Source organism: Cololabis saira, chromosome 19 (genome assembly GCF_033807715.1).
Source record: "Cololabis saira isolate AMF1-May2022 chromosome 19, fColSai1.1, whole genome shotgun sequence".
Taxonomy (NCBI): domain Eukaryota; kingdom Metazoa; phylum Chordata; class Actinopteri; order Beloniformes; family Belonidae; genus Cololabis; species Cololabis saira.
In genome coordinates this window covers 25,636,383-25,652,072 of record NC_084605.1, presented here as the reverse complement: position 1 = coordinate 25,652,072, position 15,690 = coordinate 25,636,383, and the positions used below count along the sequence as shown (strand labels likewise).

The 15,690-nt window shown below is 43.3% G+C and overlaps 1 protein-coding gene across 1 annotated transcript in view; it reads left to right on the top strand.

Moving 5' to 3' along the window:
• The first annotated feature begins 702 nt into the window (after nucleotides 1-702).
• shisa9a (shisa family member 9a) overlaps nucleotides 703-15,690 on the top strand; it is a 78,044-nt gene continuing 63,056 nt past the window's right edge. The window contains exons 1-2 of the mRNA XM_061708204.1: nucleotides 703-1,376; nucleotides 2,136-2,242. Of these exons, the coding sequence (XP_061564188.1) occupies nucleotides 856-1,376; nucleotides 2,136-2,242 (628 nt within the window). The 5' untranslated portion in view covers nucleotides 703-855. The remainder of the gene's footprint in view (nucleotides 1,377-2,135; nucleotides 2,243-15,690) is intronic.

Here is a 15,690-nt window from a genome sequence, read left to right as displayed (position 1 = left end):
CTTTTAGACTTTACACTTCTGGCTGACTGAGCTTATTTTTCATTTCAAAAGTTGTCTGAAATTATATTTTATATATACTTAAAAAAAACAGTGCTTTCCCACCCCTTGACCATCTTTACTGAAAGGGCTCTAGTCAAAAAGCACACCCCCCTGTTCAAATATCTCCCAACCAGTCTATACAACACATTAAGCTACTTGTGATCTCGGGATTTCTCCGACACTGGCAGCGGGAATGCGCAGAAGTGGCAAAAAATGCGGGCTCCCACGTATTCCCTCGCACAACATAATGGTGATATGTGCGTATTCCGGGGCTTTTATCATAATATTTCACAATAAACCCTCACTCTCTTTCTATCCTCAGCCCCTGGCTGTCTCTCCCCCCCACTGTTCTCCTCCTCCTCTCTTACAGGCTCTCCCGCCCCGGCTCTCCTCTCCTCACTGCGCTCTCATCCTCGCCGTGCTTGTGTCTCTGCCTACTCTTGTGCGTAAGAGCGCGCAGATGGACATGGAAACTGGTGCACTCCTGAAAATCCTTCCATCCAAGCCTGTAACAACCTCTTCAGCGGACGCATGGATGCTCACTGGGGAGCAGAGGAGTAACTTAGATTAAGTCAAATTCAGTCCACAGAGATTTTATTTTTCCCTTTTTGTTATTTTCTCTTGTCTTTATTTTCGTTATTATTATTTTTTTTTGTATGATGATCTGTTGGTAAAGATGCTCATCAGCGAGGAGGACGGTGCGTCGCTATTCGGATGCATTTTTCTGGACTTTTCCGCCTGTCATGAGCATGCGCCTTCTCCCCACTCTCCAAATCTTTTTGTGTCCGCGTGAAATTGAAGGGAGGAAAAAACGCAATGAGAGGAAAATACTTTCTCCTGGGCTTTTTGTTGCTCAAACTTATGGCTCTCGTGTGCAAGGCTGACGGGGAGCCGGGACAAATCCTTGGGGGATTTGTGATGATCGCCACCTCCAACGGCTCGGCCCGGGAGGAGGAGAGCGTCTCGGAGGAGACGCCGCACTCCGAGGACCAGTGCCGGGGCTACTACGACGTGATGGGCCAGTGGGACCCGCCGTTCATCTGCAAGACGGGCAACTACCTGTACTGCTGCGGCACCTGTGGCTTCCGCTTCTGCTGCTCCTTCAAGCACTCGCGGCTGGACCAGAGCACCTGTAAGAACTACGACACCCCGGTGTGGATGAAGACCGGACAGACCCCTTACAAAAAAATCAACAAGGTCACCGACACCACCAAAGACAAGACGAACTTAATTGTTTATATCATTTGTGGAGTAGTGGCCATCATGGCCCTCGTGGGGATTTTCACCAAACTGGGACTGGAAAAGGCGCACCGGCCCCAGAGGGAGAACATGTCCAGGTGAGCGCGTCCTCGCCAGCCTGCGTCTGCATGCGCGCTTGTTTAAACCTAAATTATGGTTCCGCGTTAAATCGACGCAGAGCGTACGGCGTAGGGTACGCGGCGACGCGCACCGTACGGTGTGCGTCGCCGCGTACCCTACGCCGTAAGCTCTGCGTTGGTGTAACGCGGTACCATAAATCAGCCTTAAAACGGACCTGCGGTAGGAATGTACGCGCAGCGTGTGGTCCCTCTCTCCATCCCTCATCTGAGCATCAAATAGTATGACATTATAAACAAACTGCGACCTGCATTAAACGCGTTATAATCCACACACTGGATGCGGTTTCTATGGCAACCAGCGTGCCATCATTTAATCAACAGTTGTGAATCTGCCTGTTTGCTGTTTTCTGCTTATCTCCCCCATTGTAGTCGGCGGCAGTGTGTCTCGTTGAGCGTTTATCTAAATTATTTTTTACACACTTTCACATGGTGACTGTCTTGTCGTGGGGAAATCTAATTTTTTCCAGTCAGCTGCTCCACACAGTTTCATGAAAAGACGCGCCAGTGCAGCCAAACCGAATAATTAAATGAACTATGTTACGCACATCTCCTCATGACTGCATCTCTCCCTCCATCTGATCTCCTCTCCTCTCCTCTCCTCTCCTCTCCTCTCCTCTCCTCTCCTCTCCTGTCCTCTCCTCTCCTCTCCTCTCCTCTCCTCTCCTCTCCTCTCCTCTCCTCTCCTCTCCTCTCCTCTCCTCTCCTCTCCTCTGACAGGGCCGTGGCCAGCGTCCTGCAGGGCGGGTGTCCAGCTGAGCAGTTCCGTGGGGAAGAGGCCCTCGGGATGCATTCGCAGCACTTTGTGTCTAGGACTGCAAACCTCCGTGAGTTTTTCTCTGGGACCTCTGGACAGCCACTTACAGGCTCTCATGAGCCGTGTGTGCAACTTAGAGGCATATTGAAGTGTGGGAGGTGATGTGTGTCAGCGAAAAGCTGCCTATTGTGTGTGTCCAGGTCTGTGGCCTCCATCAACTCATCAGCAGTGATGTGTGGACAAGGGGGTTGATCACCTAGGTCTTTTTGTTGTTGTTGTTCCTTTTAGAGTATACACAGCACGAAAAACACTCTCTGCAGGCGTTCTCCTATTTCCTTTCAAAATGACTGGATGTTGTGGTTTTGTTTCATTTCTTCCCGGCCAGACATCCATCCGGTTCGTAAACCACCCAGGAAGATCTGCCAGTCTGTTCTGCAGCTTTTCAAATGCAGCTGTTACTGTATTCACCATTTTATTTTGGTTTGAGTCCACATGATATAATGAGAGAGAGAGGAAAGTGGGAGTGTGTGCGTGAGTTGCTGAGGCAGAGGTGGTGGTGATGTGGTGTTTGTGTGTTGGGTTTTTGATATTTTTTGGATGGGGTGGGGGGTGTTGTATTACAAAGCATATGAATGCAATCTATTTCTGCTGTGTCCCGTGGGCTGCTACAGTAGCAGGCTTCTTTGTGTTTAACACTGAAGATCAAACAGATGAATACACACACACACACACACACACACACACACACACACACACACACACACACACACACACACACACAAAAGCAAGTATGTATAGACCAGAGTGCACAGAGCATGCATGTATAATATAAACAAGAAAACAGTAAATGCACAACGTTCAGATTCCCTCAAAGTTGCATCATCAGCCTGGATTTCTTTTGCCAAAACAAAAAGCAGATCTGTGCCTTTTATTCACCATAAAGAGCAACAAAGAGTGCCGTCTGTCCCTCGGTTCTCGAGCTGTATTTCTTAAGCTACATGTGACTGATGGCTTGTATAAGTTGAGCTGAAGTTTTCAGACATTTGATTAATAGATGTTGTGTTTTTAAGTTTATTTGACCACTTTTAGTTTGAAAATAATCACCAGTTAGATGTGTTCATTCTCTACCCCATTCAGATACTCGGCTAGCAAAAAATGTCAAAATTTGAAGGACAGGACCCAAGTAGAAGACATTGGAATAATAATAATAATAAATTGAATTCATATGGCGCCTTTCAAGGAACCCAAGGTCACATTACAATGGTCGTATATTATACATATTTGGTGACGGTAAACTAGATCTGTAGCCACTGACGGAAACGAGTGGAGACCAAAACAAAGTCCAGTGACGACAGGGAATAAAAAATAAATTATTATATAGAAAAAAGTATTATAAAAACTGTAATCAGTTATATAAAAAGTATTATATCTTGTAAATGATCAGATCTATCTGCATGTTCTTGCTGAAGTTCCTTAATCCAGATGCTTTCTGTAGTATGCATAGAACGGATGTAAACAAGCCAAAATTGAGCACGACAATCTGGCTTTTGTTGCTAATAATGATACCGAATCACGATGCAAGTTTTACAAACATTACAAGAAAATGCCAGCGATGGATCATACTTTTGTGTCCTGCTTTAATTTGGACAGGCGTCTCCGCTGGTGTGTCAGCAAGGTCCGGGTAGGTTAGCTCTTAGCTAACAGACAGCTAAGGCTACCTAAAGGAATCCCTCGTCACACTAGTAGATGTAGCCATTGTTTGTGTCACACTGAAAATGTCACAAAAGACTTATTTAAAATCCCATTTGCGCAACCAGACCATTCAAATTGAGACATATTTTGGCAAATCCGATTGGATTCACATTTGGAGCCAAATGTGGTTTGAATTCAACTTGTAAAAAGTTACAGTTTTTGGCTGGTTTTTGGCTGTGCAGACCATCAAACATCAATGTACTGTAGATGCAATCAGAAAATGCTAAAATCAGACAAACGATAACAAACCAGCAAGGAAGGAATGACATAATAACAACTGGAGAGCAGACACATCTGGGTCCACGCTGGCTTACTTTGGGCACTCATGGCTCAGTTGCACAGTTGGCAAATGGACCAGATCTACCCAGAGATCATTAACTTTGTCCAACTTGGGTTTTGTCATGTATTGCATATGCCAGATGTGGCTCAAATCTCATAAACTAGTTTTGACATCGTCCGTACATCTTGTGAGGACCAGACGTGGTCAAGGGTCAGATGAAAATGAATAATTGTGCAGGGACAGGTGTGGGTGAGCTTAGGCCGTCACTCACATCTGGAGTCAGTGTTGTCAGTCAAAGAAAACTGCAGATATGGGCTACATTATTTGCTGTCTGGGATGGACATTGACCAAAACTCAACTGAGACACAGGTGTCAACAATTCAACAGAGGCAAAAGAAGGGTGCACGCTAAATACTCTCAAAAGGAAACAGGAAATGAAGATAAACATAAAAACGAGAGTTTAGGCAGCAAAAGAGCAGAAGTAGATCGGCTAAAATGTGCGGAAACAAGAGAAGTGAACAGAACTCAAATAACACCATAATCAAGACTAAAACTGTAGCAAAAAATGTTCCGTCTCAATAGCATCGCCACATTTTTCTTTCCTCGCAGGTAACAGTTGTCCCTCTGGCACAATTCAGATTGAAATGATCGTTGCTGATTTAAGAAGAGTATTGTACATGTAAGGAAGTGGTTGTGAGCGGGAGGGGTTGAACAACTGCAGCTATTTGTGAGAATGAGATAATATTGCAATCCTACAACAGCTCCCCTGACTAACAACAAGGTGACATAACCCTACTCAGCATGAAGCACTACACCCACAGACGCCATGAAACTCACGAGGAGAGTACATTTCATAGAAAAGGGGGGGAAAGGTTTCATTATTATTTTAGTTTCTGAGAGAGAGTGGGGGGAGGGAAGGGGTTGCCTTGAAAACGGATAAATGAAATGACACGTTCAGGCATTGTCACCTTCCGCTAAGCCCATTTCTTGCCACGGCGCGGTGGGGGAGATGAGATAGTGGCGCGGCCTCTCACCTGAAGTGGTCATGCGGACACGGCTGTGAAATGGCGATTTTATTTTGCAATGTGGAACCTGCTCCCCAGAACCCTGTAATCCCCGGGCCTCTGTGTAATCACGCGGAATGTTATTAACCTCCGTGATCTGGCAAGATCCCCGCCGACGACCACCTGATTGCTTTACGGGTCCCTCCCGTCGGCGGCCGGGGTGATTTAACTCGGTTGTAGCGGGGAGAGAAAAAAAAAGAAAGAGGAATTAGACATGGATTTACTGGATCTGGGCATGTTGTTCTTGTTCAAAGTGATTAACGGAGGTAAATAGACTCAATAAGGTGAGCTGGTTTTTCAACAAGCGTGCAACTGCAAATGCAAAGGACAGGTGGGGGTGGAAGGAAAAGAGTGAGGAGAGCAGTAATTACGCTGTAAAGATAAGAGCCTTGGTTGAAAGAGCCAGTTGTGCATATGCTTGTGCACACAAAGGGAGTCTGTTCACATATAGGATTGTGCCTGAAAATCTATTTTCATTCAAACTACTCCAGAATGTTGTTTGTTTGGACAGTAATCCCCCGTAACCAGTTTTGTAAGTGCATTATTTAACGTAAACGAGCAAACCTATACTCCTAATTCATGCTTTCCTGTGGGCTGATAATTGCTGATCAGTATTACGTGCAGCACACAACTGAGGAACAAGCGGTGTCAGCATGTAACGCAGCAGTCTGAAGCCTGCGTTTATAACGTCAGGGCCTCCACGCGTCTCCGGCAGGAGCCCCCCACCGCCTCCTGCACATTTAAAATCAACGCCCGGGCCACTTTGCAAACTCGAGCCGTCTTGCAAATTCCCCAGCTGGGAAGGCTCGCGCACTTTCATGTCATCCGAAAAACCCAGAGCCGTGTTTGAATCCTTAAAAGGCTGAAAATCCAGCGTCTCTTCACTTTCAGGATCAAAGGGAAGGGAGGAGACAAAGACGAGGGGAATAGAGGAAAGAAGCGAAGGAGAAGAGGAGTGAGGGGAAATGGTAAAACTGAGGAGTCAAACAGACCAGTGAGCACTTCGAGACAGACGACAATGATCATTCTGGAAAGCCAGAGCTTCGAATTTGTCATATGCTCTGTATAAAATCACTTTTTAATGAACAAATTGCCACGAGGACGTCTTAAGACTGTCTGATTCAGGGTGACTTTCACCAAAGCTTTCCACTCTGTGAACGAGAAGTCTCCTTCTTGAGAAACACTGAGAAAACAATTAGCTAATTGATTTACTGCATTGACTGTATAATCTAATATTTAAGTTATCAGTAGTGCTTAATTTGAAAAAGGTCACTGTGGGTTTAAATTACAACACCGAACAGGCTGTCCAGACCAGCTGCGGGCTTCTGTTTCCTGTGATTGCCATCTTGGGTATCACACTAAAGAGCTGTAGGTGGGCAGAGATACCAGCATATTCAAAATGAGACATATACCCACTCACATGCACTTAATTTACACATTACTCTGTATTCACAACTTCACCATTTGCAGGATCAATTATCTCCGCGGTTATTATAATCTTTGACTAAGCATTCAGAGATGGGAAAGATTAAAATTTAATAGGTAATTGCTTCTGAGTTTGCACAGAAATGAGAAAAGGTGCTGTCTGTGAAGTACTCCTGCTCCGCCTTGTTACTGTGCATGTGTGCACGAGTGTGTGCTCGTGTGCACAGTGCTTATGCACTGGGTAAATGTCTCTTTGTGCACAGCACAGGCCTGCCAAAAGGAGTAGTACATATCCGTCATTAAAAGTGGGGGACTGTGTGACCTTGTCTTCCCAGCTGTCATCCGCGTCTTCAGCATGTCACATCTGATTGCAGAGTGTGGGAGCTGCAGCCTGTGAACCTACACTCGGGCCGAAAAAGCAAGGAGAAGCTGTGGAAGAGAAAATGACAGGGCTGTAGGTAGTTATCTTTGAGGCTTCACTCCAGCTCCATCTCAGTTTGAAAGTGTGATTCTGTCCTTATGTTCAAACAGGCGAGACAAGCGGAGCAGGGGCTCCATCCCTGACTTTGTCTTTCATGGCCGTCGCCTCCTGGACTGACTTCCACGACATCCGGAGCTAGCTTCCACACATACCTTATGTGTAGCATAAGGTATATTTGTAGCAAAATATTCCTCAACATTTCTTTTTCTAATTTATTTGACAGTCAAGTCAAACAACCCGTCTAATATTGCTCTAAGCTGCGGTGTGTAGACTGAATGGATCATTTCGTCATGGAGATGTTTACTCAGGCTGGGCTCTCTGGAATATCACGCCGAAGCAATTTCCAGTAGACATTCAAGGTTATGAAAAAGAGCATGCTCATAACCATAACCTTAATGCTATGAGGTCATAGTGCTAACCCTTGCACCGGCATGTAAAGTCACTTTCCTGAACTCAAAAGTCTGACCGCTTGGCCAGGTCTCCGTTGTGAAAGAGATCTTTGATCTCAATGGCTGTAATGTGGTTAAATACAGGTTAAATAGAATCAAACTGAAAACAGTCCTCACGTGGGATTCAAAACCAAGTCTCTTAGATGAAAGTCTGAGAACAGGTTTAACCTGCGTTTGGACCACAGGAGCTTCAGGATCCTTTTAAGGAGTCTACCTGCTGAGGTAAATTCTGTCATGGTGAACCATGGTAAACCTAAATCTTGACTAGAAGGGACATTGACTGATTTTATCAAGACTTCATTTCTTTTAGATAATTCTTGGGTCAGAATCAGATCTCCAGCTCAGAAAGTCAGAGAGATGTCACCTACCCTGACTTCAAAATCCAACATGGCTTTTACTCATATCAACAAAATCAAACTCAGCTCTAACCTTGCAGTTTATGAAAGTTCAGTCTTATTTTATCCACATGAAGTCAGGGGTACACATGGTAGGCTACTGTTCAAACCAGTGGATGTGTTGCTACGCTGTATGTACGTGCTAAAAAGAGCATTATTATGAATTAGGGCTGGGCGATATATCGAGATTTTAATATATATCGATATATTTTCAAACGCGATATGGTACGAGGCAATATCGTTTATATCGATTATTAAAAAAAAAAAACTTCTTTTTTTTTTTTTTTTACGATTTTGATATAGCTTATTTTGTGACAAATTGACTTGAATGTTTTATTTGAGATTTGCACAAATGTTTTGTTATTTGCACAACTGTCAACCTCAGTGGAAAAGTCTGCCTGTTACTGTCTACATTGTATTAATTGCACAGTGTATTTTAATTTAATTGTTATGCAGGAAAGGGATATTTGTTTTATTTTATTCAAGAAGCATTTTTATTCTATATATGCAGGCAGTTTATTTTTATTTCATTTGTTTTATACATTTTGATATTGTGCAGACCTCTGTTAATAAAGGAACCTGTGTGACATTTGGCACGAGGCTTTGTATTAAAACTGACTGTTTTTTTAAGGATTTGCCTCAGAAAAAAATGAAGCTAACAGAGATGCTATGCTATAATGCTTTGGGGGAAACTCCAATTAAGGCACAGAAAAAATATCGAGATATATATCGAGTATCGCCATTCAGCTAGAAAATATCAAGATATGACTTTTGGTCCATATCGCCCAGCCCTATTATGAATTAGCATTGCTAACACTGGCAATGGCTAGTCCAACGTTTGGGAAGCTTTGTGGCTTACAAGTGTCCGCGATGTTTACATCGAGATACTCTGGAAATCATGCCGAATCTGTGGGGAGGTGGTTGTTGTGCTGAGCATTTCTGAGTAGCGTTTCATTTCTGCCTCAAAACCAAACAGTAATTACAATCACTGTGACTCCTGTTGGTAAACTCATATTTATTCGGTTTCAATGGTCCGGGATGACCCAGGAGCACCGTGGGTTGCATGATCAAGTGAGCTGCAGAGAGAATAAGGAGAAAGAGCTCTGATTGAGATAACAAAGCGACCTCTTTCGATTAAAGCACAAATAAAAGCTTCCTAAAACCTCTTTGAATTGTGTAAGATTAGCAGATTTTAAATGAATGGAGCTGAAGTGTACTCGCCGGCATAAGAGGCTGAGCTGGGCTGGAGAGGAGTAGGCTACTTCAGCTGCCTGCATTTGCCAAATCTACCCTGAACTACCCCCTTAACCATAATGGAAACTCCAAAAGACAGAGGACTGAAATATAGTGTTTAAGTTCTGGGTGCTTTAGTTGGAAAAAGATTTTCATCCACCATCCCCTGGAAAGGCAGACTTCCGTTCTAATATCAGGAAACAGGCTGCATGATGGAATTATAGATAGACTTCCTTTGTACTCTCTGCAAAAGACGTAAACAAGAATTCATAAAAGAATGAATGAGTTATCGAGTAACAAAAATAAAACTGCTGTCACATTTGTGTGTTTTTCACATGAACATTTCCTCCCCTAGCGATGCGTTGCTTGTTTCTTGCTATCAGGTTCCCCCATGAAACCCTGCATGAGGCGTGATGTAGTTGGTTGGAATCCTTCTAAATCTTGTGTTTCTGAGTCATTTGGAGCCTGGTTACTGGATTAAATCTGACTACAGGGAGCAACACTGCAAGAAGAGTGAGTTAGCAAGTACAGAGGTGTCTCATCCTCCTCTCCCGGGCCTCATTCCCGCGCCCTCTCCCTGCCTACATATCTTAATGTGCGGCCCTGCGGCAGCTTCGGGACCCCATTAGACTCGTGCTTATTAGAGCTCTGGGGCCACGCAGCCAGCGAGCACATCAGCGACAGGCAGCTGAATAGCGGAGCGGTGCTGGCCAATGGGATGTCGACGGTGCTCCGGGTGGGAAGAAGGGAGACTTCCAGTCAGACGTGGAAAGAGAAGAAAGGCGATTTAGAAAATGAGAAGAGAGAAGTAGAAAATCCAAAGAAGAAAGAATGATTTAGCCTCTTTTCTGAAATCCTGCACACAAAGCAGTAGCAAGTTGCTCTGAGCTGCTTGCTGTTTCTGAGCACCGGCTTCGGTCTGAAACATAACATGTATCGGAGTGAACGCTCATTGAGCAGACACGAAAGTGCAGAGTGTTTTGGTGCGGAGTGAAAGTGGTCTGCTGCGTGCTTTTCGGTGTTTTGCATCTTCCAGTGTGCATTTTTACATCTATTTATCGTGTCGTGGTGTAATAAAGGAGGCAGCAGGGATGGAAAACATCTCAACTTCCACTCAGGCAAACTTCCCAGCTCTGCTCACGAATATTAATCAGTTCATTTACCCTCAGGAAGTCACATTTTTTCATTTGACAGGCAATTACGATGGCACGCTCGCCCGTTCACGCGGATGCTCACCTACAGGCTCACGATATACGTCTACGTGTGTGTCATAAACTCTGGTGCTCTTCAGTCAAATCTCTGGAGCAGTGAGGAATGTAACATCCACCCATCTTCATCTATTTCAGTCTCATTTATATTTGACTGTGTGATCATAAAGCGCTCAGAGGCAGTCACGGGAACGAGCGCAGACTTCCAGTAGGCCTGTTTGAACAAGGTTATCGCCACTGGTTTCTCATTAACTGCTACACTAAACTCTTCTTAATCAATGATTCAAATAAAAGACTCAAACATTTTTCAAATATTGGGATATTTCCTGCTCAGCAGCTTCACTCAAATAACTTTAATTATTAATATGAAGTATCTCAGCACAGTTTCTAATTTATTCTGCCTGTGTCTTAGTTTTAAAAGGCGCTTGGATCAATGCATACAACCTCATATCTGTCATTACAGCACAGGCGCCTCTGAGAAAACAGCTATGCTCCTTATAACAATAACAAGCTTACTGTCTACAGTGAAGCAAACCAATCTCAGAGTGCCATTGTAAGTGCATTTAGGCCCCCTAACATGTAAATGTGTTAACACTGTGTAATATGCTGTGTAAAATCCCCACTAATCTGCAGCTATTTTCCCTGTTTCCCCTTTTCTATTTTTTATAATGGCAAAATAAAAGTCTACTCCTCTGAATTGCACTACATACACACACAAACACACTATACACACTAGTATAAAAGCTTTCTGCAGACATATTTCCTTGTATCAGGGACTTTCATCCATTCCTCCATCCAGTTTTGCAAATAAAAGCTTCTAGTTCTCTAATACTGTTGCACTATGTTTTCCTGCACTACTCTTCTGAGGCCTGTCCATAGCCTTTTAATGATTATTAGATCAAGGGACTTTGAAAGCGTTGGAAAATGTTTGCCTGGTGCCTCTTAAGGTGGTCCATTGTGAATTTTGAGGTGTGTTCAGGGTCGTTATCATTTCGTAGAAGCAATCCTCTTTTCGCCTTCAGTCCTTTTACAGATTGCTTCCAGAATTTGCTGGTATTTAAAGGGGACCTATTATGGCATCTAATACCTATTCTAAACAGGCCTTGAATGTCTTAAAAACAAGCTTTTGATTGTTATTGCTAAATAAATTAGAAATTCAGCCTCTGAGCCATGTCTTTATCATCCCATTCTCTAACCTCATTATCTATGCAGGATTCTGAGTGGGCGGGGCTATGATAATGAGGCACTGTGCTGATTGGCTGCCTGAATGACGCAATACACCGCTACGAAAAAATGGAAGCTCCGGCCGGCGGAGTTATTACACCGTGTCCTAACACCGTGTCCTAACTGCATGTCATGTGATGCGAGCGAGCATCAGCAACAAAATCAATTTCATTGCTTTATTTTCTATTGGACTGGCCGCGAGCGACGCAGCGCGCCGTTTTGAGCTGAACATTCGTCGGACACCCTGCTTCTATTTTCTTCCTGTCGCTCGCGTTGAAAGCCGGTTGAAAGCGCTGTAGGAAACAGTCAAGGATGAGGAACGGCTGATCCAGTTAGTTGAAATGAGAAGTTATCTCTATGATGCCTCCTCATTTTACTACAAAAACCTCAATAAAGTAGCAGCTGCTGGAGGGAGATGGACAGAGAGCGTCCGATGTCACGCAGTGCGACGCGATAGTCGGACACTTGCATGCAGTTAGGACACAGTGTTTAGTTGTGGGCGTGGTTTGCATTTTGGTTACGTAATGAAAGGGAGCAGAATCTGAACGGCTCGTAGATCCACATGACACTGGACGGCTCATCCGGGCGGCTGCACAGACTCTGCAGAATTTGGTTGCTTTCATCCTTCTCTGAGTTGGCAGGCTGAGGGGAGACCACTTTATATATGTTAAAGCAAGAAAAAACCTGTTTTTCATAATAGGTCCCCTTTAATTTAATCAACTCTTTCTCTACTGAGGAAGTGTCCCCTGTGCCAACGGCTGCAACAGAAGCCCATGGCTTGATCCATCCTTGTGCTTACATTAGCTGGAGAGGTGCCCTTTAACAAAATTCTGCACCTTTTTTCCTGGAAATATGTTTACTTCAAACAGTTTTGGCCTCCAAAATGTTAAAAAGTGCATTTTAAAATGCCTGAATTGTATTAGATTGCAGCTTAATCTTTTTTTTGGGGTGATTCTTCCATGTGGGTCTTATACAAGTGCACACTGAAAACACATACCTGCACTCCTCTGAAAGTTTACTAGATTATGCCACTCCTCAACTTTAAAGGACTGCCGTCCCTCTTTTCATTATATTTAGACCTTTTAGGCTTCTCTCAGAAATGGACTTCTGGGAAATAGTTTCCCCAGAAACTGAGTCAGTTGATGTCTAAAGTGTCATCAATGCAACACTTCAGATGACTCTAAAAACACAGAAAAGCATGTACAGACGGAGTGAGATGTGGGCCTGACCCAAAGACTGATTTATGGCTCCGCAGCTGCAGCAGAAGATTACAGAGAATATTGATTGTGGATTGATGCAAGACTAATACTAGAATGAACATGACCCACACGCACCTGACCAAATGAGTGAGGGAGAGGGGTACGCACTTGACATAAGTCTGAGACCGGGAGGAGCATGAGAACAAATTAGTTATTCATGTGTTTGAGACCAACAGAAGTGTGCTAGATGGAAAGCAGATTGTATGCTAGTAGAAAAAAAGAAAGAAGATTTTCTAGGAATGTAGCGATGTAGGAGGAATTTAAGACTTGCCAACTTGTCATCAACAATTTGTGGCACAATTTGAAGCCTGCAACACAGCTGAGGTCTCTGGCATGGTTTCTCATTTCACTTTCACAACCAAAACAATCTCCAGTGATCAATACAGGTGACGTACACCTGCAGCAGCAACGTAAAGATTACATGGATAGCCGACGTGAAAACCTGCACCTCAGAAACAAAAATCTGTTCATTATGTTCCAGCTCTGCCTCAGTTGATTGGGCAGGTGTACATCTTCTTATATTTCCATTATTGTAGGAGCTGAGCGGTCCACTCACCTCTCCACATGTGTTTATTTTGAAAAGCCTTGGCTCTGAAAGAGAACAGTCTGTTTTGGATGAACCGGCCAAAGCAACAGATCACTTTCCATTTTCCCAAACTACAGATGGCTCTTTTTGCCTTCTCTCTTTCTTATGTACATGCATGCATTTGGACACCAAGAGGCACCCACACGTGTACGATCAACGTATACACACAACAAATCTGTTCCAGGCCTGTTTGGCCCAGGGGCAGCCAGAAGATTTGCTTGGCTAGCTCAACGATGCCACCAGCATCATTGGGAGGGAAAGTTTAGGCTATGGGCTGAGAAAGCACATTTGTGAATCCCCGCCTCAAGCGCTATCACCCTCCCCACACACACTCGCACACGAGCACACACATATACCATGACCGAACTCAGGGCAGCAGTCTTGGGAGAGTGAGCTCCACCTGTTTCCTCTCTCTCTTGCCTGTAGGCTCCAGTATGGCCTGGCTTGCTCGCCACCTTGCCTCGAGGAGGTCAGGACACATTGGCTGCCTTCCCTTCGCTCGCCCTCCCCTCTTCGTCCATGAATATGAACACACACAAACAGCGAAACACATAAAGTCATGGACTGGGCTCACAGACCCCCGCCTCCATCTTGCTGGGCGCTGGCCCACGGAAAGGGGACATGTGGCTGGGTGAAATGCGTCACGATGCTGGGCTATTTCTCCGACAGATCTTGTGCCTGTCTGCCTCCCTGGAGCGTGTAGCTGCTAAAAGAAGAAGAAAAAAAAAATCTGGAGAGTTTTGTTTAGCAGTCCTCTGATTGCAACATTGGCCGGCTTGCTCCCAGCTCCACGCGGCTTCTGGTCACTGCTGCCTTTTCTCTTGGCATTTTTCTCTCTCTATGCTTTTTTATGGAGTTGGGACTCATAATTCTTTCCATAGAAAAGCAGTAAAAAAAGTCCAAAGTCCAAAATCAATTTTTTTTTGAATGAATGAATGAATGAAAAACTTTATTTCGAACATGCTAAAAAATATATATTTAAACCAAAGAACAATAGTTAAATAATAATCATGATAAATACAGTATAATACAAATCATAACAATCATAAACAAAAACATGCCTCACTGGCTTTTTTTTTTCCTTTTTTTGCATGCTCGAAATGGAGCAGGGAGAAGTTAAAAAAACGTATTTAGCCCTGCCCCGGTTATTTACAACACAAAATATAATTTGCCACCCTAAATTAAGCCGTATACATATACACATACATACATACACATACACATACACATACATACATACATACATACATACATACATACATACATACATACATACATACATACATACATACATACATACATACATACATACATACATACATACATACATACATACATACATACATACATACATACATACATACATACACATATTCATATTCTCCATACATTATAATACTCAATATACACCATGGAGCAATACATTATACTTTATATATTATACATTTAACTAGAACCTTCCTTTGGCATATATCATTAGCATATTTTTATGCATATTTTTATTAGCATAGCATTTATTTTTAAATAAAATAAATGAAGCAAAGCTAGATGGTTTTTATCAACCTGTTCAGATTCATACGTTTAGATTTTGCACATCATAACTAATAATGAGCAAAGTGTTCAACAGAGTAACAGTTCTTATTTTGCCTTATTTTGCTGTTACAGAAAGGATGACACAGCCAGACACGCATCAGAGTCAAGGTAGAGAGTGAACGAGGTCTGAATGCCGTGTCGAGACTTTGAACCTTCCTAGAACTAACTTCTATCACCTGGAAACCCAGAGTTTGAACATGAAAGACGACTCTGTACAGCTTCCCTGTTCCATCCTTAAAAGAAAGATTTGAAATGGTAAGAAGATGCTTTATATGCTTTCTTACCAGGGAGTTAGATGAAAGGAGTGATCTCTTTCTGATGTGTCACCTGGTCCGAAATTTTTGTATATGAACCTGATCTTTCTTTAAGTGTGCAAATGTGGGACACGTGCACTGGAATGCATTTAAAGTCAAACAAATAAAGATGTAGGTTGGTTGGCTGCAATATCAACTACTATTCAATTAACTGTAAGCATATCGTTTCACTTTGCCACATATACATTATTTTACTTTCAAGATTAATCATTATTTATCTTCCATTAGAGTTGAGACACCACTTTGTAATTATGC